Below are 27,719 nucleotides of genomic sequence, written 5' to 3' on the forward strand. Positions count from 1 at the left end.
TCTCGCTTGCCGCTACTAACGGTCTCTCGGTTGATTTTCCTTCCTTTCTAGCTACTCAATGTTTCAGTTCGCTAAGTTTAAAAAGTCCAAAGAGCTCCGGCTTTGACGACGTTCTACTGGTGTAATATAGGAAGACGAAATAGAAACTGAATGCCTCGGCCACTTGCATCGCTCGCCCTATATATACAGACGGTACACGAGCACACACTAGGAAACGCAATTGAAACAGCCAAAAACCGTAGGCTCGATCGACCGGCTCGTCCTTCTAGCTTAATTAGCTACCTATGGCCGGAAGGGCGGCGCCGTTGAGGAGCTCCGGCGCCGGCGGCCGGCAGCTGGTGGTGCTCATCCTTCTCCTGCTCATTCTGTTCCTATTCACGGCGCCCATCGTCATGGTATTCGGAGAGGACCCATCGGTGAACGGCAAGTGCAACATCCCATGGCGAAAAGCATGCCCGCCGCCGGTTCCTCGACCTTGAGAGATGATCGCGATCACCTGCGAAGTGTGACCTAACTATAGGCTCCTGTCCGCAATGCATATGTAATTGCAATGATAGAATATATACTCCATCCGTTTCAAAATGTTTGATACCATTGATTTTTTAGACATGTTTGACCATTCATCTTGTTCAAAAAAAATTTAAGTGATTATTTATCTTTTTCATATTATTTGATTCATTGTTAAATATACTTTTACGTACACATATAATTTTACATATTTCACAAATTTTTTTAATAAGACGAACGGTCAAACATGTGCTAAAAAGTCAATGGTGTCAAACATTTTGAAACGGAGGGAGTATATATATACATGTACATGTTTGTGTGAAAAGCTGAAGTAAACAGCAAGTGATACTCTAGCTAGCTATCACTCCTGTGATGGCCGGCCGGCATGATGGCATTCTCCAAAAGTAATGAGCTGGCCAATGGAAGCCATACGTACTAATCGTAATTCTGTTTACCAAATAATTGAAATAAGTCCCATTCTCATGGTGAGGGAACTAGTGAAGATATCTGGATGTTTTTTTAGGAAAAAGTCTGTATTATCCACCTGAACTATCGTGGTGAACTGAATTACCAACCTAAACTCGAATACTAGACATTTTACCCTCTCAACTATTCGTACCGAGTAAATATATAACCCTCCTAAGCAATGTGGTCCCAACCTCTGCTGGGTGAACCTGCCCCCAATTACCTCCATAGTGTTGTCCCGTCACCAACCACCGTTGCGCCATGCCCTTCGCCTAACCACTGCCATGCCGACATCCTCTCCTCTATCCAACTCTATTGACCATCGATCCAGCGGGATGGCAAAGGTGGAATATGCGAGCAGAGGCAGAAGAGTCGGCTAGAGGCAGGTACCTACTTGCTACTCCCCCGCTGCAGCAGAGATGAAGGTTAGGGGCCGTTAGCCCATGTAGCTCGGGAGAAAAAAGCTTGGGGGCAAGAGCCGACGGAGCTCCGGTGGTGGAGGTCGGGGAGGATGGGAAGAAGCGGCAGGGTATGGGCGACAACCAGATTTGCCCTTCTCGGCCATCATGTTCTTCTCCCCTCTTGATCTATTCTTCTTTCTTTTGCCTCATTAGGCGGCGTCCAACGCAGATGGATGTGTACCTCCGAGCAATGACAACTAATGAGCAGCTTGAGCTCAAGGCGGCGTCGACAGCCGGTAGAGCTCAGGCAACCAAGATTGGTGGCATGAGTGGACGGAGCTCCAGCGATAGAGGTTGAGGAGGACGGGATAGGAACGGCACAACATCTAGCCATTATTCCTCCTCTCGGCGCCCCATCCCTATAGCAGTCATCAAGGAAGAAGAGGAGCAGTGCCCTCTAAATCTGACATCAACACTACCCGTAGCCCGTTGGAGGCGAGGGGAGCGCAGCCATGTAGATGGATCTGGAGAAGAGAGGTCGGGTGGAGGCAGGAGGTGTGGAAGACGATGAGTGGTGAAGATAGTGGCTGTCATGTGGTGGAGGTAGGAGGCATGGTGGAGGTGTGTAGAAGACGATAAGTGGCGAAGTATGACTGTCACACGGGTCCCATTGACTATAACCAGATTTTATCGCCATGTCAAATGTCACGTAAGTTTAAAATAGGCTTGTAGTTGGATATGGGGGTAAATAGATTGGTTCGAAGAGTTGAGAGGGGAGAATGTGCCCTATTATAATTTAGGGGAATAAATCGGACTCACATGGTAGTGGTAATTCAGATTTTTTCTTTTTTTATGAGCTATATGTATGGATCTTTCTTGGTACTGTTATATTTATGTACATACGCATACTGGTCTTTGTCTTGTGATAAAATGGTGCTTGGGTACTGTGATTGAATTGATTTTTGAGATACATGAGATGTCGAAATAGATGTATTTACATAAACTCTACTTGTTTTGAGGAGGCATGGGTACCATTTTTACAAGGCTAGCCTAAAAAGACTCAAACTACATAAGCAGTATTCGCTAGATTTAGCGGCACCCTCCCCACACAGGGTTCATAATCAAGATATATTATTAATAGTTGATATCCTCATGCTTTGCTGTAGGGATTTGTGAATACATGTCATACATTATATAAATAGTAGATGTATATGTTTAAATAATATGAAAATAATGTGAAGATGACGGTTTCACATTGCTTGCATATTAAGTTCCGGTAAAACTTTTATGCTAAGTAAATCTGTAACTAGAAGTTTTACTTGTGATAACGTGGAAATCATAAACATTTTTATTCTAAGAGTATTTTCCAGCTGGTTTCCATATATATATATATATATATATATATATATATATGGTTTCACAACATGTTTCCCCCTTTCTCTCCCACGTGTTTTACTCGCCGCGGCCACCGGCGGCGGCACCTTGGCTGCTTATGATTTGGTGAGACTCCTGTTGACTATAATATATAGTTGGTTCATTTGACCACGTCATTTCCTTGGGTCATCAGTCATCGCCAGCGTTGTGGACTCGTCGTCACATGGAGCGCGAGAACGGTATACTTTTGTTCGGCAGACGCACAAGCACACGTACAAACTACACATACGTAACATCGATCATACCCACACCTCCGCGCACGTATTCTCTAACATATCAATCCAAGACAGGTTAAAATAACAGGGTTGTCGGTGAAGTGGGCCCAGGGGTATGTGGAATGAGAGGAATTTACCTTCCCATCCTGACGCATGAGCTACAGCCTGGCCCTACCCCCGTACCCCACGGGTCGTAGGAGCGGTCGGGGGGCCTCGGGGTGCCATGTCGTGCCCCCTCGGGCCCTCGCGCCGTTTTGCCCCGAGGCCTCGGAGTGCCACGTCATGCCCCTCGGGCCCTCGCGTCGTTTTGCCCCGAGGCCCCCGCCTGTCCGCCATCTGGCGGGGAGAGCGAGCGGGGAGGGAGCCCAAGCCGAGCCTCCTTTAATGAACGCAGCGCCCCAACAGCCCCCTGCCGCATTCAATGTGGTAAGGGCAGACGTGCGGCGTGCACGACTGGCGCGCGGCGGACAGGAATGACCGGCCTGTCACCAGTCACATCCGACTGGACGGACAGCTGTGCCCCCACGTCGCATCTGCCTCCGGCGGAGTGGAGGTAGGTATGACCCATCCAATCGGGAGGGTCATTCGAGATCCTCCCCATCAGAGGACAGCCACTACAATTCTTCATCCATTAATGGGAGATTGGCAGGGGTGTCCCCCGTGTCAGGCAAGAGACGGCGCTGGGCCCCACTCAAGGACAAATCGTGGCTTAGCTTCCAGGCGAAGGCATGGGTCGAGATCTGGTCAAGATAGGGTGGGCCCCCACCGGAGAGAAGAGTAGGTAGAGGCGGCGCATGTGGTATCTCTTGAGGTATAAAAGGAGGACCTTGCCCGTCGAGAAAGAGGACGACTCTCAGGAACCCTGAGCTCTAGAGAGGGAAGCAAAAGCCATCTCCAGAACGAAGGGACCTTTGTAACTTTAATCTAAATCCCACACACACAGGAGTAGGGTATTACGCTCCTAAGCGGCCCGAACCTGTATAATCTTGCTACGTGCATACTAGCTGATAATCTAGGGGGCGGATACGTGATTTCCAGATGCGAGCCTTTTCCCCTGGCTGAACTAAAAAAGGGGGGTCTCACGATCTCCCGCTCGAGAGGATCACTCCTCAACAGCTGGCGCGCTAGGTAGGGGGATTTCGCGCGCTTCGAAAGGAAGTCGTTTCCTTCCGCCCCAAGCCTTCCTCCGGCCCCGACGATCATGGTCGAGGTTTTAGAGGAAGAGATGGAGGTGCACACCCCCACCACTTCCGGGAGTGAAGGTGCCAGCGGGAGTCGCAACCCGCGTCACCGCCGACGCGGCTCGCGGACTCCACCCCCCCGCGACCCCCCGTGGAGGGAGATTCCCGACCGATCGGGAGGCTCGGCCCTCTCCCCGAGCGCGCCGCCGCCTGACCTACCGCGACGGCAGCTCGCCTCAGGGCGCGCTTTAGGCGGCGGGAGCCCTCCTGCGCCATCCTCCGGTGGACGCGGATCCGGAGGCCCCCGTCCAACGATGGTTGGACGACGTCGCCAACTTGGTCACCACTACCCAGCGGCAGTTGGCCGCGAGTGGCCGTTCCGCCGCCACAGGTACGTCACGTACCACCACCACCCTCTCCTCGTCAGCAAGGAGAAGGGCCCGTCGGACAGCCACAGCCTCGAGGCGATCTGTGACCCCAACGTCGTCAGGGGTCTCGAAAAGCCGGAGGCGTCACGATGACCTGTACGGGGGGCAGGACGCTCGAGTCAACATTGAGCGTCGTCGAGACGAGCGCCGCGCTGTCCACATGGGAGAAAGCGCCTCCTCGTCTAGGGTGCCACGTTCCTCCTCGCGCGGCGGCCCGCCCCTCACATCCACCCCAGGGGGAACTGGTTGCAGGGCCTTCGTGGCGAGTCTCCGGAATGTCCGGTGGCCCCCGAAGTTTCGCCCCAACCTCTCGGAGAAGTATGATGGCAGCATCAATCCCTCCGAGTTCCTCCAAATCTATACCACAATCATCATGGCGGCGGGAGGGGATGACCGGGTCATGGCGAATTATTTCCCCATGGCTCTTAAGGGTCAGGCGCGCGGATGGCTTATGACCCAGCCCCTCGACTCCATCCACTCCTGGGAGGACATATGCCAGCAGTTTATCACAAACTTCCAGGGCACATAACCCCGTCCGGGGGAGGAGGCGGACCTACACGCTGTGCAGCAGAAGGACAATGAGTCCCTCCGCTCATACATACAGCGCTTCTGCCAGGTCCACAACACTATTCTGTGCATCCCGACCCACGTGGTCGTTTATGCGTTTCGGAACGGCGTGCGGCACAACCGCATGCTAGAGAAAATCGCCTCCAAGGAGCCTAAGACCACCGCCGAGCTCTTCGAGTTAACGGACAAGGTGGCTCGGAAGGAGGAGGCGTGGGCTTGGAACTCCCCTAGCACCGGTGCGGCGGCGGCGGCTGCCCCCGGGACTGCCCTCCACTCCAAGCGGCGGGACAGAAGGGGCATGCGGAAGTCAGCCCGCTCTGATGACAAGGGCCATGTCCTTGCGGTTGATGGGCCCTCGCGGGCCCCGCGCAAGGAAAGGGCCACCAACGGCAAGCCGAGCTCTACCGCCCCTTCTGGTGAGGGTCGGTCGGCGGACAAGTGGTGCTCGGTGCACAATACTTATCGGCACAGTCTTGCCGACTACGCTCGGTCAAGAACTTGGCCGAGCGGTTTCGGAAAGCCGATGAGGAGAAGCGGCAGAGTCGACGGGAGGGCAAAGAAGCTGCGACCCCCGTGGGAAGAGGAGAGGCTCTGGCAGGCGCCCCCGAGGCCTACAACCCCTCGGAGGGCCCCGAGGCCCCCGCGGGAAGAGGAGAGGCTCTGGCAGGCGCCCTCGAGGCCTACAATCGCGACATGGTCCGAGATCCCCCTGGGGCTCCCGAGTGCGAGTGCCCCGGACCAGTTGCCCCTGACACCACGGACCGGCCCCACCGAAAGGTGCAGCGGCCCGTCTACTTTGTCAGTGAGGCGCTCCGAGACGCGAGAACCTAATACCCACAGGCACAGAAGATGCTTTATGCAGTCTTGATGGCCTCTAGGAAATTGCGCCATTACTTCCAAGCGCATCGGGTTTCCATCATAACGTCGTACCCTCTTGGCCAGATATTACATAACCGAGAGGGCACCGGTCGGGTAGTGATGTGGGCCATCGAGCTTGCTAAATTCGACCTGCACTTCGAACCGCGGCACGCGATCAAAAGCCAGGTCTTGGCTAACTTCATCGCAGAATGGACGCCGGTGGATGACCCTCCCCCATACGATCTCCCCTCCCTCCCCGGAGACGGTAAAGACCCGAGCGCCGACATTCACGCCGGGCACTGGGTTATGCACTTCGATGGCTCCCTCAACCTTCATGGTGCGGGGGCTGGAGTCATACTAACTTCACCAACCGGGGATGTCCTCAAGTACGTCGTTCGGCTCGATTTCTGAGCCACGAACAATATGGCGGAATATGAAGGACTCCTCGCAGGTTTGAGGGCGGCGGCCGGAATGGGCATCCGCCGCCTCCTAGTCTTAGGCGATTCCTAGCTGGTCGTGAATCAGGTCTCCAAGGAATACCAGTGCACCGACCCGCAAATGGAGGCGTACGTATGTGAAGTGCGGCGTATGGAGCGCCACTTCGACAGACTCGAGCTCCGGCATGTGCCCCGACGCGACAACGCAACCGCTGATGAGTTGTCGCGTATTGCGTCGGCGCGAGCCCCACTCCCCCCAGGGACCTACAAGGAAACGCTCGCGCGGCCGTCGACACATTTGGGCCCCTCGAAGGACCCCGGTGCCACAACCTCCGCCCCGAGCCCCGATAACCCGCGGGCCAAAGGGCCCAAAGGGGTCGACCCCGACCCCCCTCGTCACGTCGCCTAGATGACTGACATCCGGGCGTACCTCGACAATAATACTCTTCCCAAGGATCGCGCAGAAGCATAGAGAAGCTTGCGCGCATCTCTAAGCGGTACGTGCTCGTAGAGGGGACCCTCTACCGACGCGCCGCCAACGGGATGCTCTTGAAGTGTATCTCTCGGGAACAGGGCGTCGAGCTCATTGCCGACGCCCATGAGGGTGAGTGTGGGGCGCATTCCGCCTCGCGCACCTTGGTCGGTAAAGCCTTCCAGCAAGGTTTTTACTGGCCGACCGCGTTGCAAGACGCACAGGAATGGGTCCAGCGATGCAAGGCGTGCCAGTTCCATGCCAAGCAAACCCACCAGCCGGCCCAGGCCTTACAGGTCATCCCGCTCTCTTGGCCCTTCGCAGTCTGGGGGCTAGACATCCTTGGGCCGTTCAAAGCGGCTCGAGACGGGTATCAGCACCTGTATGTCGCCATCGACAAATTCACCAAGTGGCTCGAGGCTTACCCGGTCGTCAAAATCGACAAGCATTCCGCCCTCAAGTTCATTAGGGGCATCACGTCCCGGTTCGGGGTGCCCAACCGTATCATTACGGATAATGGCACCCAGTTCACCAGTGAACTGTTTGGCGACTATTGCGACGACATGGGTATCAAGCTATGCTTCGCCTCGCCCGCCCACCCCAAGAGTAACGGCCAAGTTGAGCGAGCCAACACAGAAATCCTCAAGGGCCTTAAGACTAAGACATACAATGTCTTGAAGAAGCACGGAGATTCGTGGCTTGAAGAGTTGCCCGCCGTGCTCTGGGCAAACAGGACAACTCCAAGTCGCACCACAGGAGAAACCCCCTTCGGGAGGGTCATTCGAGATCCTCCCCGTCAGAGGACGGCCACCACAATTCTTCATCCATTAATGGGAGATTGGCAGGGGTGTCCCCCGTGTCAGGCAAGAGACGGCGCTGGGCCCCACTCAAGGACAAATCGTGGCTTAGCTTCCAGGCGAAGGCACGGGTCGAGATCCGGTCAAGATAGGGTGGGCCCCCACCCGAGAGAAGAGTAGGTAGAGGCGGCGCATGTGGTATCCCTTTGAGGTATAAAAGGAGGACCTTGCCCGCCGAGAAAGAGGACGACTCTTAGGAACCCTGAGCTCTAGGAGAAGGGAAGCAAAAGCCATCTCCAGAACGAAGGGACCTTTGTAACTTTAATCTAAATCCCACACACACAGGAGTAGGGTATTACGCTCCTAAGCGGCCCGAACCTGTATAATCTTGCTGCGTGCATACTAGCTGATAATCTAGGGGGCGGATACGTGATTTCCGGAGGCGAGCCTTTTCCCCTGGCCGAACTAAAAAAGGGGTCTCACGATCTTCCGCTCGAGAGAATCACTCCTCAACAAGGACCATCTTATCTACTAGACACATTTGACTTGAATAGATATATTTTCTTTTAAACTAACCCTAAGACATATATATTTAGCAGGGCGTATCCATGGTTGGGGCTTGTTGGGGCTTAAGCCCCAGCTCTACCCGCACAACCTATGAGCCATTCCAAGCTGCAATAACGCAATACTGAATACTAAGAGCCAATGAGTATGGAAAACTTTAAAAGCTGTGAGTATTATTTGATAAGATTGTTTGTTAGCTTGTTAATCTTATCACATGATCGATGAGTAGATTCTGAGATAATGTTGCCAATTAATAAACGTTGAGAATACCAATTTGTTAATTTTGGTTGAATTTTTTTAATGTTTCAAAAACTATAAAGTCATTGATAATTTGGGAATTTGGTCATACGGTTAAACTATTGACATGGCCATGGGCCACACCAACAGTTTTGAATCATAATTTGGTTATACGATTCATCTTTTCTTTGTTTTATTTATGTAATAATTGATTGAGTTTAGAGAAATGACAGGCATATATATATTTACTTGGCACCAAAATAATTTACATATATAAGAGCACACGCTTAAATTTCATTCTAGATTCGCCACTGATATTTAGTCCAGCTTGGTAACACTAATCAGGACTAAAGATTATTATTGAGGGTCTGACACGCCATGACAGCTTTTGAACCATGGCTAAAAATGATCTTTAATCCCGATTGGTGTTATCAACCGGGACTAAAGATTATAAAGTATCATTGGGCTTTTGAACTAAGGCTAAAGATATTCTTTTGTCTCTCGAACAGGGATAAATATGATTTTTTTTCATCCGAGTAAAGAACAGTTCTGCAGTAGTATATGGTCTAAAAGATGGAAATCAGTGATACATCCCTAATCTCACTAAAATCATGATAAAAGCTCACGTGCATATGCGTAATATTTATAAGCGGTAGCATTTAAATCCTGATGGGTGGAGTCATGCACCGACATATGACTCCACCACTGCACTACTGGTGCTTTCCCGGAGAGAGAGCGATATACAATCATGTGATACAAGAGTAGGTGGCGTATGTGAAGCGGAGAGTGATCGATGAAACATTTAGCAAGATAAAGATCACGATGAGAAAATAAAAAATTCACTTGATTATATAACATGATGTGTCTAAAGACCTGACATGATTTTTATGTTTGCCGGACTGGTGTTTTATTGCTATGGAATAATTTTTTTGTCCATTTTAATTTTTAAATTGCATTGGCTCCCATTCCTAGCTAAGAGTTACTTGTCTCTCCATTTGAAACGTAAGTCACACTTCCTTAAGGTTATATTCTTTTCTTCCACTCTAAATTCAAACTTTACACGCTTTTCAAACATTAAATGTTGTGTTTTATTTTAAAAAAGCTTCTATAGAACTTATTTTAAAAAATCAAATAAATCCATTTTTAAGTTTATGATAATATTAATGCTTAATTAATCATGTGCTAATAAGTTTTCTCGTTTTGTATGCGCTGAGAATATCACTCCAAAAGCATGGATCGAACGAGTTCGTTGGATCATATTGAAATATATATATAACATCAAGTTAATATCACCAAATCCACCACTGATCATCTTTCTTAATCGTCTGTGTGTTGCAAACATTACTTCAACAAAACTATTATTAACTTATTATCCACCAACTTCTACATATATTATCTCTTAATTTCTACATATATTTGTTACCCACACATGAGTCCTTTAGCCTCATTCTGTTTTTTTTTTTTACTTCTCAAAGAAAAAAAAAAGTAGAGTTCGTTGATGGTGAGTGTAGTTGACTCGTGGGAACCACCAGCATCGCTAGAGTATATATATTAATTTGTGTGGTGTTAGAAATGTTGCTACATTTTATTTTTAAAATTCAATCAAACCTAAAGGTTTGGACTTAAAAAAAAAAGAAATCAAAACATCTTACACCAGCCCAGGACAGGGTTTTCTATTGACTATTTCCTGCTCTTTTGGATGGTGTATTCTCGAATACTACCTTCCTCCCAAAATATAAGAATCTAGAATTGAATGAGATGTTTGCTAATACTACGAGGACATGGAACCTGTCCAAATTCGTATTACTAGGAAACACTCCATGTTCAAATTCGTAGTACTAAGACATGTCTTATCCGTTCTAAGTTCGTATATTTTAGAACGGAGGAATTACCATCTTTATCAATAACTTTTGGCAATTTGTCGTCGGGACCCACTGAGTTGTTTTTATTTTACCACTTTTGACTGCCAACTCAGTAAAACCTAGTAGACAATAACCTCGCTACCCTCTCATCATCTCCTTCATCTCACTATGCGCTCTTCGGGCGCCACCCTCAAAGCCCCTTCTCACCTTCTCCTGGCATGCCCTCTTTGGAAGCCCATGTGCCTCCTCTGGTCGGTGAGGCGACACCGGATCTACTTGGCAGGCTGATGGATCTAGCGACATATTGCAAGACGGTGACAAGGTTAGATCTCCTTTGATGTGGGGCGAAGAATCCTAGGATGTATGACCTAGCGATGGAGACGCTCGAGGTCATCTATCTCCTCTGTAGCCATTCAGGAAGCCCGGAGGTCATCCCTACGTCGCTCTGCCCTATTCATCTTCATCCTTCCTCTATGACCTTGAATCATTGTTGGTGGTGCATTGTCGCCAACTCGTTGTATCAAAGAGAAGTTGGAGAAAGGTGTCTCTATGTGAGAGAGAGGAGGAGGAAGATGAATGGCATGACGGTTATTTTACACTAGATTTATACTATAATTATATTTGATATATTTTTTACTTAAAAATCTATTGTCATATTTTTAGATAGATCCTTTCTAAATAAACCAACACCGATGTCCCAGATATTTTTTTTATAAACGAACGCTGGTACTTTTTTTATGGCTTTTTAATAAACTGACACTGATCAATAGTTACATGTTATAATTTTAGCCCCACATGGATGCTTGGAAGAGTGGGAAATGTATATTAGATGAGCCGTACATGTGAGGCGTAACCGCTAAAACCAAAGGAGTAATGCTTTTACTAGAGTTAGGCTTAGTTTGAAACCGATGTTTGGATGGAGGTTTTCAGCAGATGCAAAATGAGATAAGATATTAGGGCATGATTAATTAAATTTTAATTACTATAAAATTGTAAATGAATTTATTTGATTTTTTCGAGCAATTTTTATATAGAATTTTTTCACACAAAATATACTGTTGAAGTGTTGAGCCGTTTGAATATGCTAACGAAAACAAACGGAAATATGCCCCTTCATCCCAAATGAACGGACTCTTTGTTTGGTACGGAGGAAATCGAAAAGAAAGTGCGTTCACTACGTACACATACATCGCACTGGCAGCGAAAAGTAGAAGTATTGACTAGATCAAACTACGAGTAATGTTGGTATTTTCCTGTGGACTTATCTTCTCTAACCCACTGCATGCATACCCACCTATCCCTTGGATCTGGTGCTGCCCACGAGCTAGTATATCGTTTGACTAAAATACTTGTGTCGATACGCATCCTTGGCTCCTTGCTAGCTAGCCAAAGTTCCATATAAACTTCCTTTTTTTTTTGACAAATTAATCCTTCTCGAAAACTTATTTTGAAACTAGTCCTTATAAAAAAAACTTCAACCAAAAATAGGCCGTCGACTCAACGCCACGGATCTTGACGCTGATCTATAACGTGTCAGCGCCAACGATATTAGTGCTAAGCTCTAATCCAAGATGGCATGGATTTGCTGGGTCATCGTAACTCAGAGCCAAGTTATTTGGCGATGAAGTCCCTAGTGATTTAAATTAATGTGGAGGTATTCATTTTCAATGAACCACCAATAGCACAGTGGTAGCAAGCTTCAGCCGGGTTCGATTCTCATTTCTCCCAATTTTTTTTTCTTTTCAGTTTTCCCCTTTCTCTTTTCTCTCTCTTTATATTTTTTTTCTTTACAGTTTTCTCCTTTTTCTTTTCTCTCTCTTTATTTATATGTTTTTTCTTTTCAGTTCACTCGTTTTCTTTTCTCTATCTTTATCTATATTTTTCCCCTTTCTCTTTTCTTTTTTTTTCTTTTCAGTTTCCCTTTCTCTGGTCTCTCACTTTATTTATATGTTTTTTTCCTTTTCGGTTCTCTCGTTTTCTTTTCTCTCTCTTTATCTATATTTTCCCCCTTTCTCTTTTCTCTCTTTATTTATATGTTTTTCTCTTTTCGGTTCTCTCGTTTTCTTTTCTATCTCTTTATCTATATTTTTCCTTTTCTGTTTGTCTCGTAATATTATCTTCAAAAGATATGCTTTATTTGCAACTTTTTTTTGAATTTGTAAAAAATATTAAAGTGGTATATTATATGGCAAATGGGAACTTAAACCGAAATTTCAAATCAAATTTAAAATAATACAAATTATAGAAATTTGAAAGGAGCATATACTTCTTTCATATTAGCACTCAAAATCAAATTCAAAATAAAATAAATTTACAAACAAAACAGTCATTTTGTAAAGAATAAGAGTGAGTAGTCAAAGAGAAAAGAAACTTATTATGTCTTACTCTCCTAATATTATATAGATTTTTATAGATAGTAATCTAAATAATATATATTTTAAGTTTTCAAATCTGCGATGTAAATTGAAAATAAAAATAAATTTACAAGTAGAACATTTTAATTTGAAAAGAATGGTAGGAAAGTAAGCTAGGGAAAAAAGGAGGGATAGCAGGATTCAAACCTAGCACCCTAGGGCTCACTGCTGAAGACATCAACCACCAAGCTATCACAGTTTCTGTTGCAACATAATGCTTGCGTATCTATTTAATCTCATTGGGACCTCAGCAACATAATGACTAAGCAAATTTATGCCACCTCGGATTAGAACTCAACGCCTAAGTTATTGGCGCTAGGACATTATAGCTCAGCGCCAAGGTCCATGATACTAAGTCCACGGACTATTTTTGGTTAAAGTTTTTTATAGGGACTAGTTTCAAAATAAGTTTTTGAAAAGGACAAATTTGTCAAAAAAAAAGGTATAAACTAGCCACCTAGTCGCGCTTTTGATCTGTTTAAGAACTTTTCTATATGGTCTATTAATTTAGGTAAGTTTTTAACAAGGTTTTGATATAATAAGTTAAACTTTTTTACAAAGTATTAATTTCCCTTGCTAACTATAAATTTAACTAAATTGTACTAGATGGTTATAAGATAGCTTGCTGCTTTCAATATATATATATAAATGAAAGATAAGATAAAATAAGATAAGATTTGAATCTAAACGGTTGAGTTAAACTCATTATTGGAGATATAATATTATAACTCTGAAAGTTAAGAAATACTATTTTGTTAGAGCATGTTACTTTATCTTGTTCCCACAAATTTTATGTTAACAAACTAAAAGTAATGGAAGATATAATAAGATAGATTCTACATAAAATTCTATAGTTACTAATTTTGATTATTGGAACAACAAATAAAATAACATCATTTTGCGTAAGGTGAGACCACTCTCGGTTTAGCCTCGACGAGAGACACCCATACGTGAGAGCACTCTAGGTTGCTACTAGTACACCTAATAGTGCATATCTTTCTTTCTTCTTATAGAATTTTCTCTTAAACTATTTATCCAATCTATAATCTGACTGCACCATGGTGTTCGTTGCAATTAAATCTTTATAACAAGATCTTACATGATTATATTATGATGGATAAAATATTTATGTTGTAAATTACTTTTATTATATATGTAAGTTACTTTTATCATATATATAAATTACTTTTATAATTGATTAAATTACTTGTTAGACATTCAGTGAACAGATTACTTTATTGGTTAGTTCTATAATATGTTTATTAAATATAATTTCTAGATAGACGTATGTTTTTACCCCACAATAGATTTACTCTTATTGTCGTGACAAGTTACTTCCTTTTTCTTTTAAGTTACTTCTATAATATATGTAAATTACCTTTGAGCTTTATTGAATTTACTTTTGTATGTCTAAGAAGTAATTTAATGAAATCTAAAAGTATTGTAGATATAATATAAAATTAATTTATTATTTTTACCAAAATGTAATCATGTGAGATCTTGTTAGAAAGATTTAATTGTTACAAACACAACGGTGTAATCGTATCGTAAATCTAATGAGTAAATCAAAACAAAAATTCTATAAGAAGAAAAAAAAGAGAAGCACTCTTAGGTGTACTAATAGCAACCAAACTTGAGAGTGAGGTAGCTAGTTATGACAATCCAGCTACAGTCTCGTCGCAATCACGTCACAGATAGAACTTTTAATAAAACTAGAAAGGAAGCCCGCGCAAATACGCGAGAAATTTATTTATTGTTTATAAAAAGAATACTAAAAGAAATCATATATGACTGTATTCAATATAAGAACCCTAGATTAACATATAATCGTAAAAGAAAAAATATTTATACTGTTAAATAGACCATAGACTTTATATACTGAATGGAAATCGCTATCATATTCAAACAGAAATCACTTTGTTTCAGTTATATGCAAACTTGCATATCACCATCTTTCGCAAACATAATATGGGCTTTGATTTTTTTTCTTATATTATATATCTCATTCACCTATGCATTTTTATGGGTAATATATGAAGGAATAATTTATATTATCGAAATTATTTGTACTAATTGTTAGCGCTATTTACATGAGAACGGCATAATAAAAAAGGATATAATGTGGTTTCGTATGATATTTCCGTTTGTATGTATGTATGTTTTTTTCTAGTGAATAGTAGTCTCTCGTACGCGCTTACTTTTTTTTGTGGACAAATATTTTTCTCTCATATGGGGTAGGTTGTGCGTATATGTATTAATGGCGTAGGTATGTAAAGCAGCGCCATGGCAGCATTGCTTCTTTGACAACATCGCCAGGAGTGTTTGCTACATATATATACAATTTAAAAAAAACGTTTGGGCTACAAAGAAAGAAATAGAAAACTATCAAGATGGGATGGATCGTACACATTCTTCTTTTTTTCTTCTTTTTGATATCTCTTGTGTACATACATACATAGGGATAGATTAGCTGATTTTTAGGAGCAAGTGATTATAATAGATCTAATCTAATGGTTGAAAATCATGGATTGATCGGTTTAAGTGTAAATTGATGACTTCATGTTTTTTTCTTTTTATTGTATTATTCTCTTCTTTATTTGAGCATTACATAGCATCTTAGGAGTGTTTGTAGGAGTATAGGAATGCTATTACTCATACTCACAGTTTACTTGTAGTCAGCTATTTATTTGATTTGGCTTGGTGGTATCCTCTATTTACTACGTATCATTTGTTGATTGTTGCTTAATTAGTATCGTCCTTTATCTTCCGTGCTTCATGACAAACGTGTTGATTGAATGTCAGGACACACTGTGCATGGATGTCACGTAAGCAATATGGCTTAGCAATTGGTGGATAGTGATCTGTATATAGAACCTATATACATAGGGATTAATTAGTGGAGACATTCGGTTGATCTATTAGGATAATCTTGATTAACAAATTATATATTATATACTATATATTAAGTGTTTTCGTACATAAGTAATAAATTTATGGTTAAGTTCTAAAATGCTTATCTGATTGGCTACTCACTTAGTTATCGTGACTATGTTTACCGAATTGCTAAATGGTCCGTATTTGGAAAATATTTTCTATATAAAAGTTTTATAAAAATCAAATAAATTTACTTTCGAGTTTGTAATATTTAATACTTAATTAATCTTGCACTATTGAACTGCATCGTTTCATGTGATCTGGACAAGCTCAATGAATGAGCTAGATGGAATGAAGGGTAAGTAGGAGATAAAGAACATCAATATGGTGGCAAAAGAATATATTTGATCTTTAATTTTTCAATAATATATGAATAGAGAAAACACAAAATACGTGAAAAATACATTTATGACAAATTTAGATGTGATTATTTTGATATATGAGTATTTTTTAGGTTGAAGTTATTTTTATTTTCGAAAATATAAGTCTAATTTAACTATTATATAATCTACATTTTCAATTCATTTATGTTTTTCATGGATTTTTCGTTGACATGCGTCTAATTAGAATACAACATATTCCTTCCGTCCCTTTTATATAATATTTTTTAGCTATGAATTGGGACTAATGCTTGTTCAGATTCAGACTTAAAAGTTACTATATATTTTGGAACGAGTATAGTATAATTTTACACCTCAAAGCATAATACTCAACTTATATGTGTATTATTATTTATTATGGTTTTAGCATAATTTTGTTGTTTCGTTGTTATTTGGTTGTCATGCAAATGGCAAAAGACAGTGTTTAGAAGAGTGTTTTCTTATATTTGGATTTAATGGGTTCATCGGTTTAATATTATGGATCTACCGATTTAAATTGACATTAATTAAGGATTACTTTTTTTTCTTTATAATATTTTTTCTAAATTTAAATTATTAGCTAGAAAATAGGAAGGTGAGAGAGAGGATTATTGGAGGATGAAGTGTACGTACATGCCTATGTGCGTGCACGGGGTGTTCGGAGGATCAGTCTGCTTTTCATCTAATCTAAATAGGAAAGAGAAAAAGAAAAAAAAAAAGATGTGCAACCGGGAGTACGTACGTTTGGTTTTTTTTGGGAATACCTATCCACGTACTTAATGGGAAATTTTTAGATAAATCTAATGGTTGAAAATAATGGGTTCACCAGATTAAATGAAATCGATGGGTAGATGTTTTACTTTTTTTTTCTTAGAATTTCTATAATTTATTAGAGCGCAACATGGTGGTGTAAGAGCGTTTCTAGAGATGCCACGTGGTAGCTTAGGAGTGTTTATAGAAAGTTTAATAGACTTTTAGTATAAAATAGATTCAGATGCAAAGTAGATCAAGAAAAGCCCATATGTGAATCCACGGGTTCGCACAATCGCACGGGTTAAGGACTGTACTATTATTCATAAGAGCACACGCTTTCCTTGAACTGTCTGATTTTCCGAACCATTTGTTTGACTCACAGACAATCAAAAGCTACTGGATATCAACAACGTGCAACTGATATATTGAAATAGTAGTACTCCTGTATTTATCCACACAATTCAAGGCAGACAAACACAGCCAATCTTGAATCATCAACATGTCATCGTCCACCAAGAGAGTTGCTCACCATCTTCCGTCATTGCTGCTAACCGCGATGTACATTCTCCTCCAAGTCCAGGCCACCACCAATACGGCACGCACCGTAGTACCACCGGTTCGGTGTCATCCGGATCAAGCCTCAGCGCTGCTCCGGCTGAAGCACTCCTTCAACGCGACCGCCGGCGACTACTCCACTGCCTTCCAGTCATGGGTCGCCGGCACAGACTGCTGCCGCTGGGATGGCGTCGGCTGCGGTGGCGCAGATGGCCGTGTCACCTCACTCGACCTGGGCGGCCACCAATTGCAAGCCGGCAGCGTCGACCCTGCATTGTTCAGGTTAACCTCACTCAAGCACCTTAACCTCTCCGGTAACGACTTCAGCATGTCCCAGCTCCCGGTGATCACCGGATTCGAGCAGCTCACTGAACTGGTTCATCTTGACCTCTCTGACACCAACATAACGGGCGAGGTGCCAGGTAGCATCGGGCGCCTTACGAACCTGGTCTACCTCGACCTCTCCACCAGTTTCTATATCGTCGAATACAACGACGACGAGCAGCTGACGTTCAACTCAGACTCAGTTTGGCAGCTCTCAGCGCCAAACATGGAGACCTTGATTGAAAACCTCAGCAACCTGGAGGAGCTCCATATGGGAATGGTGGATCTGTCCGGCAATGGAGAACGATGGTGTGACAACATAGCCAAATATACACCAAAGCTTCAGGTTCTAAGTTTACCTTATTGCTCACTGTCAGGTCCCATCTGTGCATCATTCTCTGCCTTGCAAGCACTCACTATGATCGAGCTTCACTATAATCACTTGTCAGGTTCAGTGCCAGAGTTCTTGGCTGGCTTCTCCAATCTCACTGTTCTTCAGCTATCCAAAAACAAGTTTCAAGGATCGTTTCCTCCCATCATCTTCCAGCACAAGAAGTTGAGAACGATCAACCTCTCCAAGAATCCTGGCATATCTGGTAATCTGCCAAATTTCTCACAGGACACTAGCTTGGAGAATCTGTTCCTCAATAACACAAACTTCACAGGTACGATTCCTGGTTCCATCATCAATCTCATATCTGTTAAGAAGTTAGACCTTGGTGCAAGTGGCTTCTCTGGATCACTGCCCTCTTCGTTAGGCAGTCTCAAATACTTGGATATGCTACAACTGTCTGGATTACAGCTAGTAGGAACCATTCCGTCGTGGATCTCAAATCTAACTTCTCTCACCGTTCTCCGGATCTCTAACTGTGGATTGTCTGGACCAGTGCCTTCTTCAATAGGAAACTTAAGGGAATTGACCACATTAGCATTGTACAACTGCAACTTTTCAGGGACGGTTCATCCACAGATCTTAAATTTGACGCGGCTACAAACTCTACTGCTCCATTCGAACAATTTTGCTGGCACGGTGGATCTCACCTCATTCTCAAAACTGAAAAACCTAACTTTCCTGAATCTCTCAAACAATAAACTACTTGTGGTAGAAGGAAAAAATAGTTCATCACTGGTATTGTTCCCCAAACTACAATTACTAAGTTTAGCATCTTGCAGCATGACAACCTTCCCAAATATCTTGAGAGACCTTCCTGACATCACTAGCCTTGACCTTTCCAATAACCAAATCCAGGGAGCTATACCTCAGTGGGCATGGAAAACATGGAAAGGCTTGCAGTTTATCGTCCTGAACATATCTCACAATAACTTTACGAGCCTCGGATCTGATCCTTTTCTGCCTCTTTATGTGGAATACTTCGATCTCAGTTTCAACAGCATTGAAGGGCCCATACCTATACCACAAGAAGGTAGTAGCACGTTAGATTACTCAAGCAACCAGTTCTCATCCATGCCTCTTCGTTACTCAACTTACCTTGGTGAAACTGTGACTTTCAAGGCGTCCAAAAACAAACTTTCTGGGAATGTTCCACCGTTGATCTGCACCACTGCTAGGAAACTGCAACTCATCGATCTATCTTATAATAACTTGAGTGGCTCAATCCCATCTTGTTTATTGGAGAGTTTCAGCGAACTACAAGTATTAAGTCTGAAAGCAAATAAATTTGTTGGAAAATTACCTGATATTATCAAGGAAGGTTGTGCACTTGAGGCATTGGACTTAAGTGACAATTCGATTGAAGGGAAGATACCCCGATCTCTAGTTTCCTGCAGAAACTTGGAGATCCTCGACATTGGAAGCAATCAGATCAGTGACTCTTTCCCATGTTGGCTTAGTCAACTTCCTAAACTTCAGGTCCTTGTCCTCAAATCTAATAAGTTGACTGGTCAAGTAATGGATCCTTCATACACAGGACGTCAAATCAGCTGTGAATTTCCAGCACTCAGAATTGCTGATATGGCATCAAATAACTTAAATGGAATGCTGATGGAAGGATGGTTTAAGATGCTCAAGTCCATGATGGCCAGGTCTGATAATGACACGTTAGTCATGGAAAATCAATATTACCATGGGCAGACATACCAGTTTACCGCTACAGTTACATACAAAGGAAATGACAGGACAATTTCCAAGATCTTGAGAAGCCTTGTGCTAATCGATGTCTCCGGTAACGCATTCCATGGTGCCATCCCAGATACCATTGGTGAACTTGTTCTGCTTCGTGGGCTTAACCTGTCACACAATGCCCTTACAGGGCCAATTACATCACAGTTTGGCAGGTTAGATCAACTTGAGTCATTGGACCTCTCTTTCAATGAGCTTTCTGGAGAGATCCCCAAGGAACTAGCATCACTGAACTTTCTTTCGACGTTGAACTTGTCGAACAACACGTTGGTTGGAAGAATACCAGACTCATATCAGTTTTCCACATTTTCCAATAGCTCTTTTTTGGGAAACACAGGTTTGTGTGGACCACCGTTATCTAGACAATGTGACAACCCTGAAGAGCCAATCGCTATACCATACACTTCAGAGAAATCCATAGATGCTGTACTTCTCCTCTTCACTGCATTGGGATTTGGCATTTCTTTTGCAATGACTATCTTGATTGTATGGGGAAGCCACATGAGAAAATGACATTGAGAGTACTTTGTGTATGTATACAACTCTAGCAGTATTGAGTGAGGCCAATATTCTTAACTGAAGCTATGAACGTTCTGATTTGAGCAATAATCCTGGGACTGTTGTAACATGAATTCCTATTTGACAGGTAGCTAGTGCATTTGGTTCTTGTAATTATGTGTTGGACTAGTCATTTTCATAGCTGATATATGGACGAATTGCTTTATTTTATATAAATTTCTCTCAGTATATCATGGAAGACATGGTAGAAAGAAACCCAACCAGAAACGTGAAGTGCCACTCATCCCAATTATATGGTGTGGTTCTGCGGGTGATGACAAACATATAACAATATCCACGCTGTGATGTGCAGTTTGAGTTTTTACCGAGTTGTGCAGTCCCTTTTGGCCAAAATCTGTATGACCATAACAGACAAGATCAGAATAACAATAAACTGTCATGAAAAAGCCAATTAAATTTCACGAGAATCAGAATGTACCCTTCAAGAAAAAGATGATTGTCATCATCACAGCATGGCACCGACGTAAACAGTAACTTGACCAAACTCTGAAGGCTCTCCTGGGCAAAACGTCGAACAGGGTGCCTGCACGGTAAGGCTTGTCAAAATTGGGTAGGCGGATGCTACAACCCAGCGTCCTGAGCACAAATCGATCGGCCGCACCACACCACTCACATACCTCTAGCCTTTAGGCGGAAGATGATTGCTAAGTTCAGGTGATATCAGATCGCCGCCCGCAAATCTCATTCGCTTCCTGTGGCAAGCAGCAAATGCAGGAGCTAATCTCCCATCTGTCACGCGGGAGAGACCTCCCACTCGTTCTCCCCTCACCTGCCGCGCCTTCGTGGCGACGACGAGTCCCTCTCGGCGCCCTTCTCCCGCGTCCGTGGTCCGCCGCCGCTCGGAGGGTTCGGGCTCGGTACGAAAGTTGTTTTCTACTCCATTCGTGTAGCTCGCGTGGGGAGTGGAGTGTGTTCTTTTTTTTTTAACGGAAAACAGCACCAGTGTGCCTTTTGATTGAATAGAGCTTGAGAAAATACAACCCCTAATGATAAAAAAAAAAGTCACCGTAAGGTACACACTATACAGAGCGCGGAATAAACTGCAAGGGCCTAGAGACTAGCCTCCTCTTTGATCTTCGTCAAAAGGAAACTCATTGCCATCTCTTTGTGGTCGAAAATCCGTCGGTTTCTCTCCTTCCAGATCTCCCAAACAACTAGCAGGATCAGAGATCGAAGTTATTTTTCTGGGACAGCGAACGTGTTTACTAGGTTCTTCCACCACTATTGCACTTACTGAGCCTTCCCATTGACCTGGTTCCATCTATTGGTAGCCCACCCAGCTAGACACAAGGTGCCAGATTCTCTTGGTGTATCTACACGTGGTGATAAGGTGCAAGGCCGTCTCATCTTCTCGCCAGCTAGCATAGGGGGCATTGGCCGTTGTTTTGCCAACCCCTGGTCTGGAGTGTGTTCTAGAATTAGAATGCTGAGTTCGGCACCCATACCTAGAGTTAGGAACTTCTCACAAGTATGCTTTTTAAACTGCTAAACGGTATTTTTTTAAAAAAAATTATATACGAAAGTTGTTTTAAAAAATTATATTGATCCATTTTCTAAAAAGAAATTAGCTAATACTTAATTATTCACGCGCTGATAGATCGCTCCGTTTTTTTTGAGAGTGATTCTTCTTTAGAAACCATGTGTTAACTTAAGAAATTCGGCTACAGCGCAAGTGTGAATCGAAATGACAAAATAGCACAGAAGGCAACATTTGTGTTTTCCGTTAGACTTGAGTTGGGCCCACATATTGGTAAATGATACCGTGAAATCAACAGATTTGTTTTGTTTCCTTGTGGTTAAAAAGGGTCTATTTCTACAGACCTATAGTGTTTCCTATATGCGTACTATAGATATCTTCTGTGCTTTTAAAACTCTCACTGATAAATACTGAGAACTAGTAGAACCTCTGGTTTCTTTCAATAAATAAACAGTCCGGAATGGGAGGAGGTGGATCAATAATGTGTTCAGATTTTGATTAGTTCCAGAAGTACTATGCTGAATTGATCTGTTGATTTTTCACATGTTGATTACTGATCAGTTGGTAAACTCTGAATTTATGTGCCAAACATGCATGCCATTTAACTTGCACAACAATAGAGACCACAAACAAAGAACAAAGTGATATAATATAATGTAGACCACGAACTTCTCTGAATATTCTCAACCTAGCATTACATGTAGGACAGTTGTCTTCCATTAACCATGATATGTAATTCTTGCTGAACGGAGCTGCTATGCTGCTCTTGGAGAAGCATCGCCGGCTCCTGCTCCCAGCTTCACTGCCTTGAGCATCCGCCCAGTTTAGTGTTATCAAAGCAACAAATATACGTGGCTTGAGGAATACATCCCAACTGAAGCTCAATACATAAAGAACATAGTAAAAATGGTGTAAACCATATATATACATTATTTCTGCACACGGTCCATCACTTATTCTGCTTTTCCTAATGCCTGTTCAGTTTTAAGCAATTAAAAACTGATATGGCAAACCAGAACATGTCGTTCTTCAGTTGAACAGGGGCAGATAGCGGAGTTGGTGCTGTCCTCGACCTCCTTCAGATTTATTGACGCCTCTCGGGACCGGGTTGGTGACGCGTGGGGATGAACATCGCCTGAAAGCGGCCTCCGAAGTGGCCACCGCCGTCATAATCAGGCACACACCGAAGAAATGGATCAGAGGGCGCTAGCGGAGCTCTTGCCCGCGCGCGCACGGCGGCGAAACGGGGTGACAAATGATGGACAAGAAGTTGGGGAAAGAACCGTCTATGAGAGCGGCCGCCGGAGGCCGGAGCAGATTGCTGCGTGCGCTAGGATGCACCGTCGAGTAGGAGAGCGATACAACCTGATGATTAATGGATACTCTTCTTTACTCTTTTTCATTTACGAAGTAGTACTGATAAAATCATACTCCCTCCATTCCAAATTGATCTACATATTTCATAGGTATACCAAGACCAAGAAAAGCTAATAGCTCTCTCGTATTATATTTACTCTAGCAACAAACTCGATGCATGCACTATCCCCAATATTTCCTAGCCAATAGCAAATCAAGATATTACATGTGGGTTATAAATACTTGTATGCATGGATGTATGCATCAATGTCCATTTACTCCAATGCATAAATAACGAGACTTAATGGATGAACACAAATATGTAGATTATTTAGGAATAACCTCAAAAAAAAACTATATGTAGATCAATTTGGAATAGAGAGAGTAAATACCAGCATTACCATGATGATTATTATTAAAGTACTTATATGTCCTTACGAACCAATGGTCTAAATTGATTTTACTGATAGTATAATACTACTAGTAGAGAGCTTCCTTTATTCATGGGCTTCCAATGGATTATACTGGCTAGGCCGCTGGGGAATTTTCGAAATTTTAATGGAAACTATAGGACAAATACGGTTACCGACAAAACGGTCGGAAAAACCTTCATTCCATTTCCGCTACCATTTCCGAAAAATATTACCGTTTCCATTTCCGACACCGACAATTACTGACAACGACTGAAATGGTCGGTGCAAATCGGAAATGGCAGCCAAAGATCTTGGAAATTTCTATACCATTTTCACCCCTATTTTGAGGGATACACACTACACATAGAATTCAGATGGATTGCAGTAACATGCATATTCATTTACCCACTATATGAAGGTTCCACGACACCAGGATAGAAAATGATATTTCACTGTCAATCAAACACCTCTATTTCTTCCATAAAACAAAAATAAAGCACCAAAATTACCATAACTCTGACACTCTGTATACAAGTCAGTCAAACTCTACTTAAAAAACAATATACACGATTGTTTTCTTTCCAAGCTAGAGAATTGCAGAGGCAAAGATGCTTAATTTGATATAGTTTCAGGACCTTCTCTTTCTGATTGTTTCTGAGGTGATCAAGGGTCAATAACAAAAATAATCTTCTAGTCTATTGTCTATAGAAGTACTCTCACAAGATTACTTCAACATATTGCTAGAATTGTAATTCTAGAGCAGACACCAAATCTCAAGCAGTCAAGACAAAGAGGATCAAATATCTATGGCTCGATTTCAAAGGTGGCAAAAACATTTCTCGAGGTGCTAATTTTCAAAGGATTTCCCCAGAAAGCTCATTTGACGAGAGGTCTAACAATTCGAGTTGTTTCAAGTTAGCAAACTGAACTGGGATTGGACCCGTAAGAGCATTATGAGACATGTTGAGAGCACGAAGCAACACAAGTTCCCCAATGCTTCTAGGGATTCTACCATGGAAAGCGTTATTTGAGACATCAATGAGTACAAGTGTTCTTAAGGTCTTGGAAATCGTCAGGCCACTACCTTTGTATGAGATTCCAGCAGTGAACTGGTATGACTGCATCTTGCCACGGTAATACAGATGTTGTTCTCTCATTAACATATCATTATCACACGTGTCCATTATCATTGATTTGAGCATCTTGAACCACTCTTCTGGCAATGTGCCACTGAGGTTGTTCGATGACATATCAGCAAACTGCAGTTTCGTAAATTGACAGTTGTTTCCACCTCCAGTATAAGAAGGATCCAATATCTGCCCAATGAACTTGTTAGACTTGAGGACCAGGACTTGAAGTTGAGGAAGTTTACTCATCCAACATGGGAAAGAGTCACTAATTTTATTGTTTCCAATGTCAAGGATCTCCAGATTCCTGCAAGCGACCAAAGATCTTGGTAGTTGTCCTTGAATCGAATTGCCGCTGAAATCTAATGCGCTTAATGCACAACCTTCCTTGATATTATCAGGTAACTCGCCGGTAAGATGATTATCCTTTAGACTTAGCACCTGCAGTGCATCTGCATCCTCCATCAGACACGATGGTATTAAGCCAGTCAAATTGTTGTTAGAGAGATCAATGAGTTGTAAACTCTTAATCCTATCACAGATCGATGGTGGAATGTTTCCAGATATGCTATTATTGGAGGCCTTGAAAAGGACAGTATTTGATAGGTAAGTAGAGAAATTGAGAGGCAGAGATGAGAACCGGTTGTTGGAGTAATCAAGGGTGACACTTCCTTCTTTTGGTATAGGTATTACCCCTTCAATATTGTTGAAACTGAGATCGAAGAATTCAATGTAAACAGGAAGCAAAGGGTGATCAGATCCAATACTCGTAAACTTATTATGTGATAGGTTGAACAAGGCAAAGCCTAGGTTCAAGGTCTTCCATGCCCACAGAGGTATTGCTCCTTGGATTTGATTATACGAAAGATCAAGAAAAGTAATCTCATGGAGATGCTGCAAGATGTTAGGGAAGCTAGATATACTGCAAGATGCTAGTCGTAACAAGACAATACTAGGGTAGGACACTACTGAAGAACTATTTTCACCATCCATCACAACTAGTCTATTATTTGAGAGATTCAGGGCAGAGAGATTTTGCATTTTGGAGTACGATGATAGCTCCACTGTGCCAACTAAATTGTTTGAATGGAGCAGGAGGTATTGCAAATGAGTCAAATTTAAGATCTGTGGAGCTATCACTCCTGAAAAGTGGCAATTGTACAGTGCCAATTTTGTCAGTTTTTTTAAGTTCCCTATGGAAGCTGGTATTGGTCCGGACAAGCCACAACTGAAGAACTTGAGAACAGTAAGAGAAGTCAGGTTTGAGATCCATGATGGTATGGATCCTACTAGCTCTAACCCAGAAACCTCTAATAAAGACAAGGATTTCAGCTGACCAATGGAGGAGGGCAGCACTCCAGAGAAACCACTAGCTCCAAGAGCCAACTCCTTGAGAGATCTGAGGTTGCTGATAGAACCTGGAATTGTGCCTGAGAAGTTGGTGTTGCTGACAGATAAACTCTGTAAGCTACTGTCACCTGAGAAACTAGTAGGCAAATTTCCGGAGATTCCTAGATTTTTGGTGAGGTTAATGGTTGTTAGTTTCTCATGCTGGAAGATGATGGGAGGAAACACCCCTTGAAACATGTTATTTGCAAGCTGAAGAACACTAAGGTTGGGGAGTGCAGCCAAGAACTCAGGAACTGGACCAGACAAATGATTGTAGTGCAGCTCTATCAATGAAAGTGATCGCAAGGCCGAGAGCGAGTGGCAAATGGGACCGGAGAGTGAGCAGTACGGCATGCTAATGACCCTCAGCTTTGGCGATGACCTGGCCATGGCGTCGCACCACCGTGCAGTGCCGTAGTTGCTCGACATGTTCACCATCACCATGCCCAGGCGAAGCTCCTCCAGGTTGGTGAGGTTTGCGAGCAAGGTCTCCGGCTCCGAGAGCTGTGCCATTGTGTCCGAGTAGTAGTACGTGATGCTGTACTCGTCGTCCAACTCCTCTACAAAAAATGTCGTCGACAGGTCAAGATAGTTCAGGCTGGTGAGGCGGCCGATGCCGGCAGGTACCAGACCAGCGAAGTTTGTGTTGGAGAGGTCAAGATGGGTGAGCCCGGTGAGCTTCTCGAACCCTGTGGCTGGGAGCTTGGACTTGCTGAAGTCGTTGGAAGAGAGGTCAAGGTATTCCAACGAGGTTAGGCTGAAGAGTGCGTCATCAAGACCTGAGGAGGCTTGCAAATCACGGTGACTCAGGTCGAGGGAGGTGACACGGCCGCCGGCGCCGCCGCACCGGACGCCGTCCCAGTGGCAGCAGTCTGCGCCGGCGACCCATGACCGGAAGGCGGCAGGGTAGTCGCCGATGGTGGCGTTGAAGGAGCGTTTCAGCTGGAGCAGCGCCGATGCCTGGTCTGGGAGGCACGCAGCCGGTGCTTCCGTGGAGCTTGCATGGTCAGCAAGGCCGAGGATGAGTAGCATGGCTACCGGAGGCATCAGATGGTAAGCAGATCGCATGTTGAAGAATGGGCTGGGTTGGGTTTGTTTTCTACGTACTGATCTATGGCACACAAAATACAGGTACATCTACTTGCATTTTATACATGTACTCCATCTGTCCAGTTTAGAAAAGTCGTTGTTTTGATTATCCATTCTACTCAAACTTTTGGAACCTCACAATTTTCATAAAGACTTTGAAATATGTAGGAAAATGATGTGTATATTTGTGTTGAAAATAATTTCTATAATATCGTAATTCTATCTAGCTAGCTGGTTTTAAAAATTAGTGGTGGCAGTTTATCCAGCCAACCGTCCATATGTCGTATTAATTTGATTGAAAACTCCTTTCAAAAATAAAGAAAAGAAAGATTGAAAACATAGGTCCATATGACACGGCCCATTTCAGTCGATAAGTTTTGAATGA

The 27,719-nt window shown here is 43.3% G+C and overlaps 2 protein-coding genes and 1 long non-coding RNA gene across 3 annotated transcripts; 2 read left to right on the plus strand and 1 right to left on the minus strand.

The window, feature by feature from the left end:
- Nucleotides 1-1,186: 1,186 nt before the first annotated feature.
- Nucleotides 1,187-2,281, plus strand: LOC127756887 (uncharacterized). The gene is made up of 2 exons (XR_008013326.1): nt 1,187-1,501; nt 1,587-2,281. It is a non-coding gene; the product is annotated as an uncharacterized LOC127756887 (long non-coding RNA).
- A 15,079-nt stretch (nt 2,282-17,360) lies between these two features.
- LOC127757400 (receptor-like protein 11) lies at nt 17,361-20,417 on the plus strand. Its single transcript, XM_052282900.1, has one exon. It carries the CDS (start codon nt 17,385-17,387, stop codon nt 20,415-20,417), a length of 3,033 nt encoding a protein of 1,010 aa, XP_052138860.1. The 5' UTR covers nt 17,361-17,384.
- Nucleotides 20,418-24,583: 4,166 nt separating this feature from the next.
- LOC127757402 (receptor-like protein 7) lies at nt 24,584-27,313 on the minus strand. Its single transcript, XM_052282901.1, has 2 exons — nt 25,986-27,313; nt 24,584-25,796 (listed from the first exon to the last, which is right to left on the minus strand). Exons 1-2 carry the CDS (start codon nt 27,311-27,313, stop codon nt 24,584-24,586), a joined length of 2,541 nt encoding a protein of 846 aa, XP_052138861.1.
- Between the last annotated feature and the right edge of the window lie 406 nt (nt 27,314-27,719).

This window comes from Oryza glaberrima, chromosome 12, assembly GCF_000147395.1.
Source record: "Oryza glaberrima chromosome 12, OglaRS2, whole genome shotgun sequence".
NCBI lineage: Eukaryota > Viridiplantae > Streptophyta > Magnoliopsida > Poales > Poaceae > Oryza > Oryza glaberrima.

What these genes read in the sequence shown, in the direction of transcription:
- LOC127757400 (XM_052282900.1), top strand. Translation starts at nt 17,385, where the DNA reads ATGTCATCGTCCACCAAGAGAGTTGCTCACCATCTTCCGTCATTGCTG.
- LOC127757402 (XM_052282901.1), bottom strand. Translation starts at nt 27,313, where the DNA reads ATGCGATCTGCTTACCATCTGATGCCTCCGGTAGCCATGCTACTCATC. An exon ending in TTTTCAGGAGTGATAGCTCC is followed by an intron (nt 25,797 to 25,985) that starts ACAGATCTTAAA and finishes TATTGTCTTGTT; the next exon opens with ACGACTAGCATCTTGCAGTA.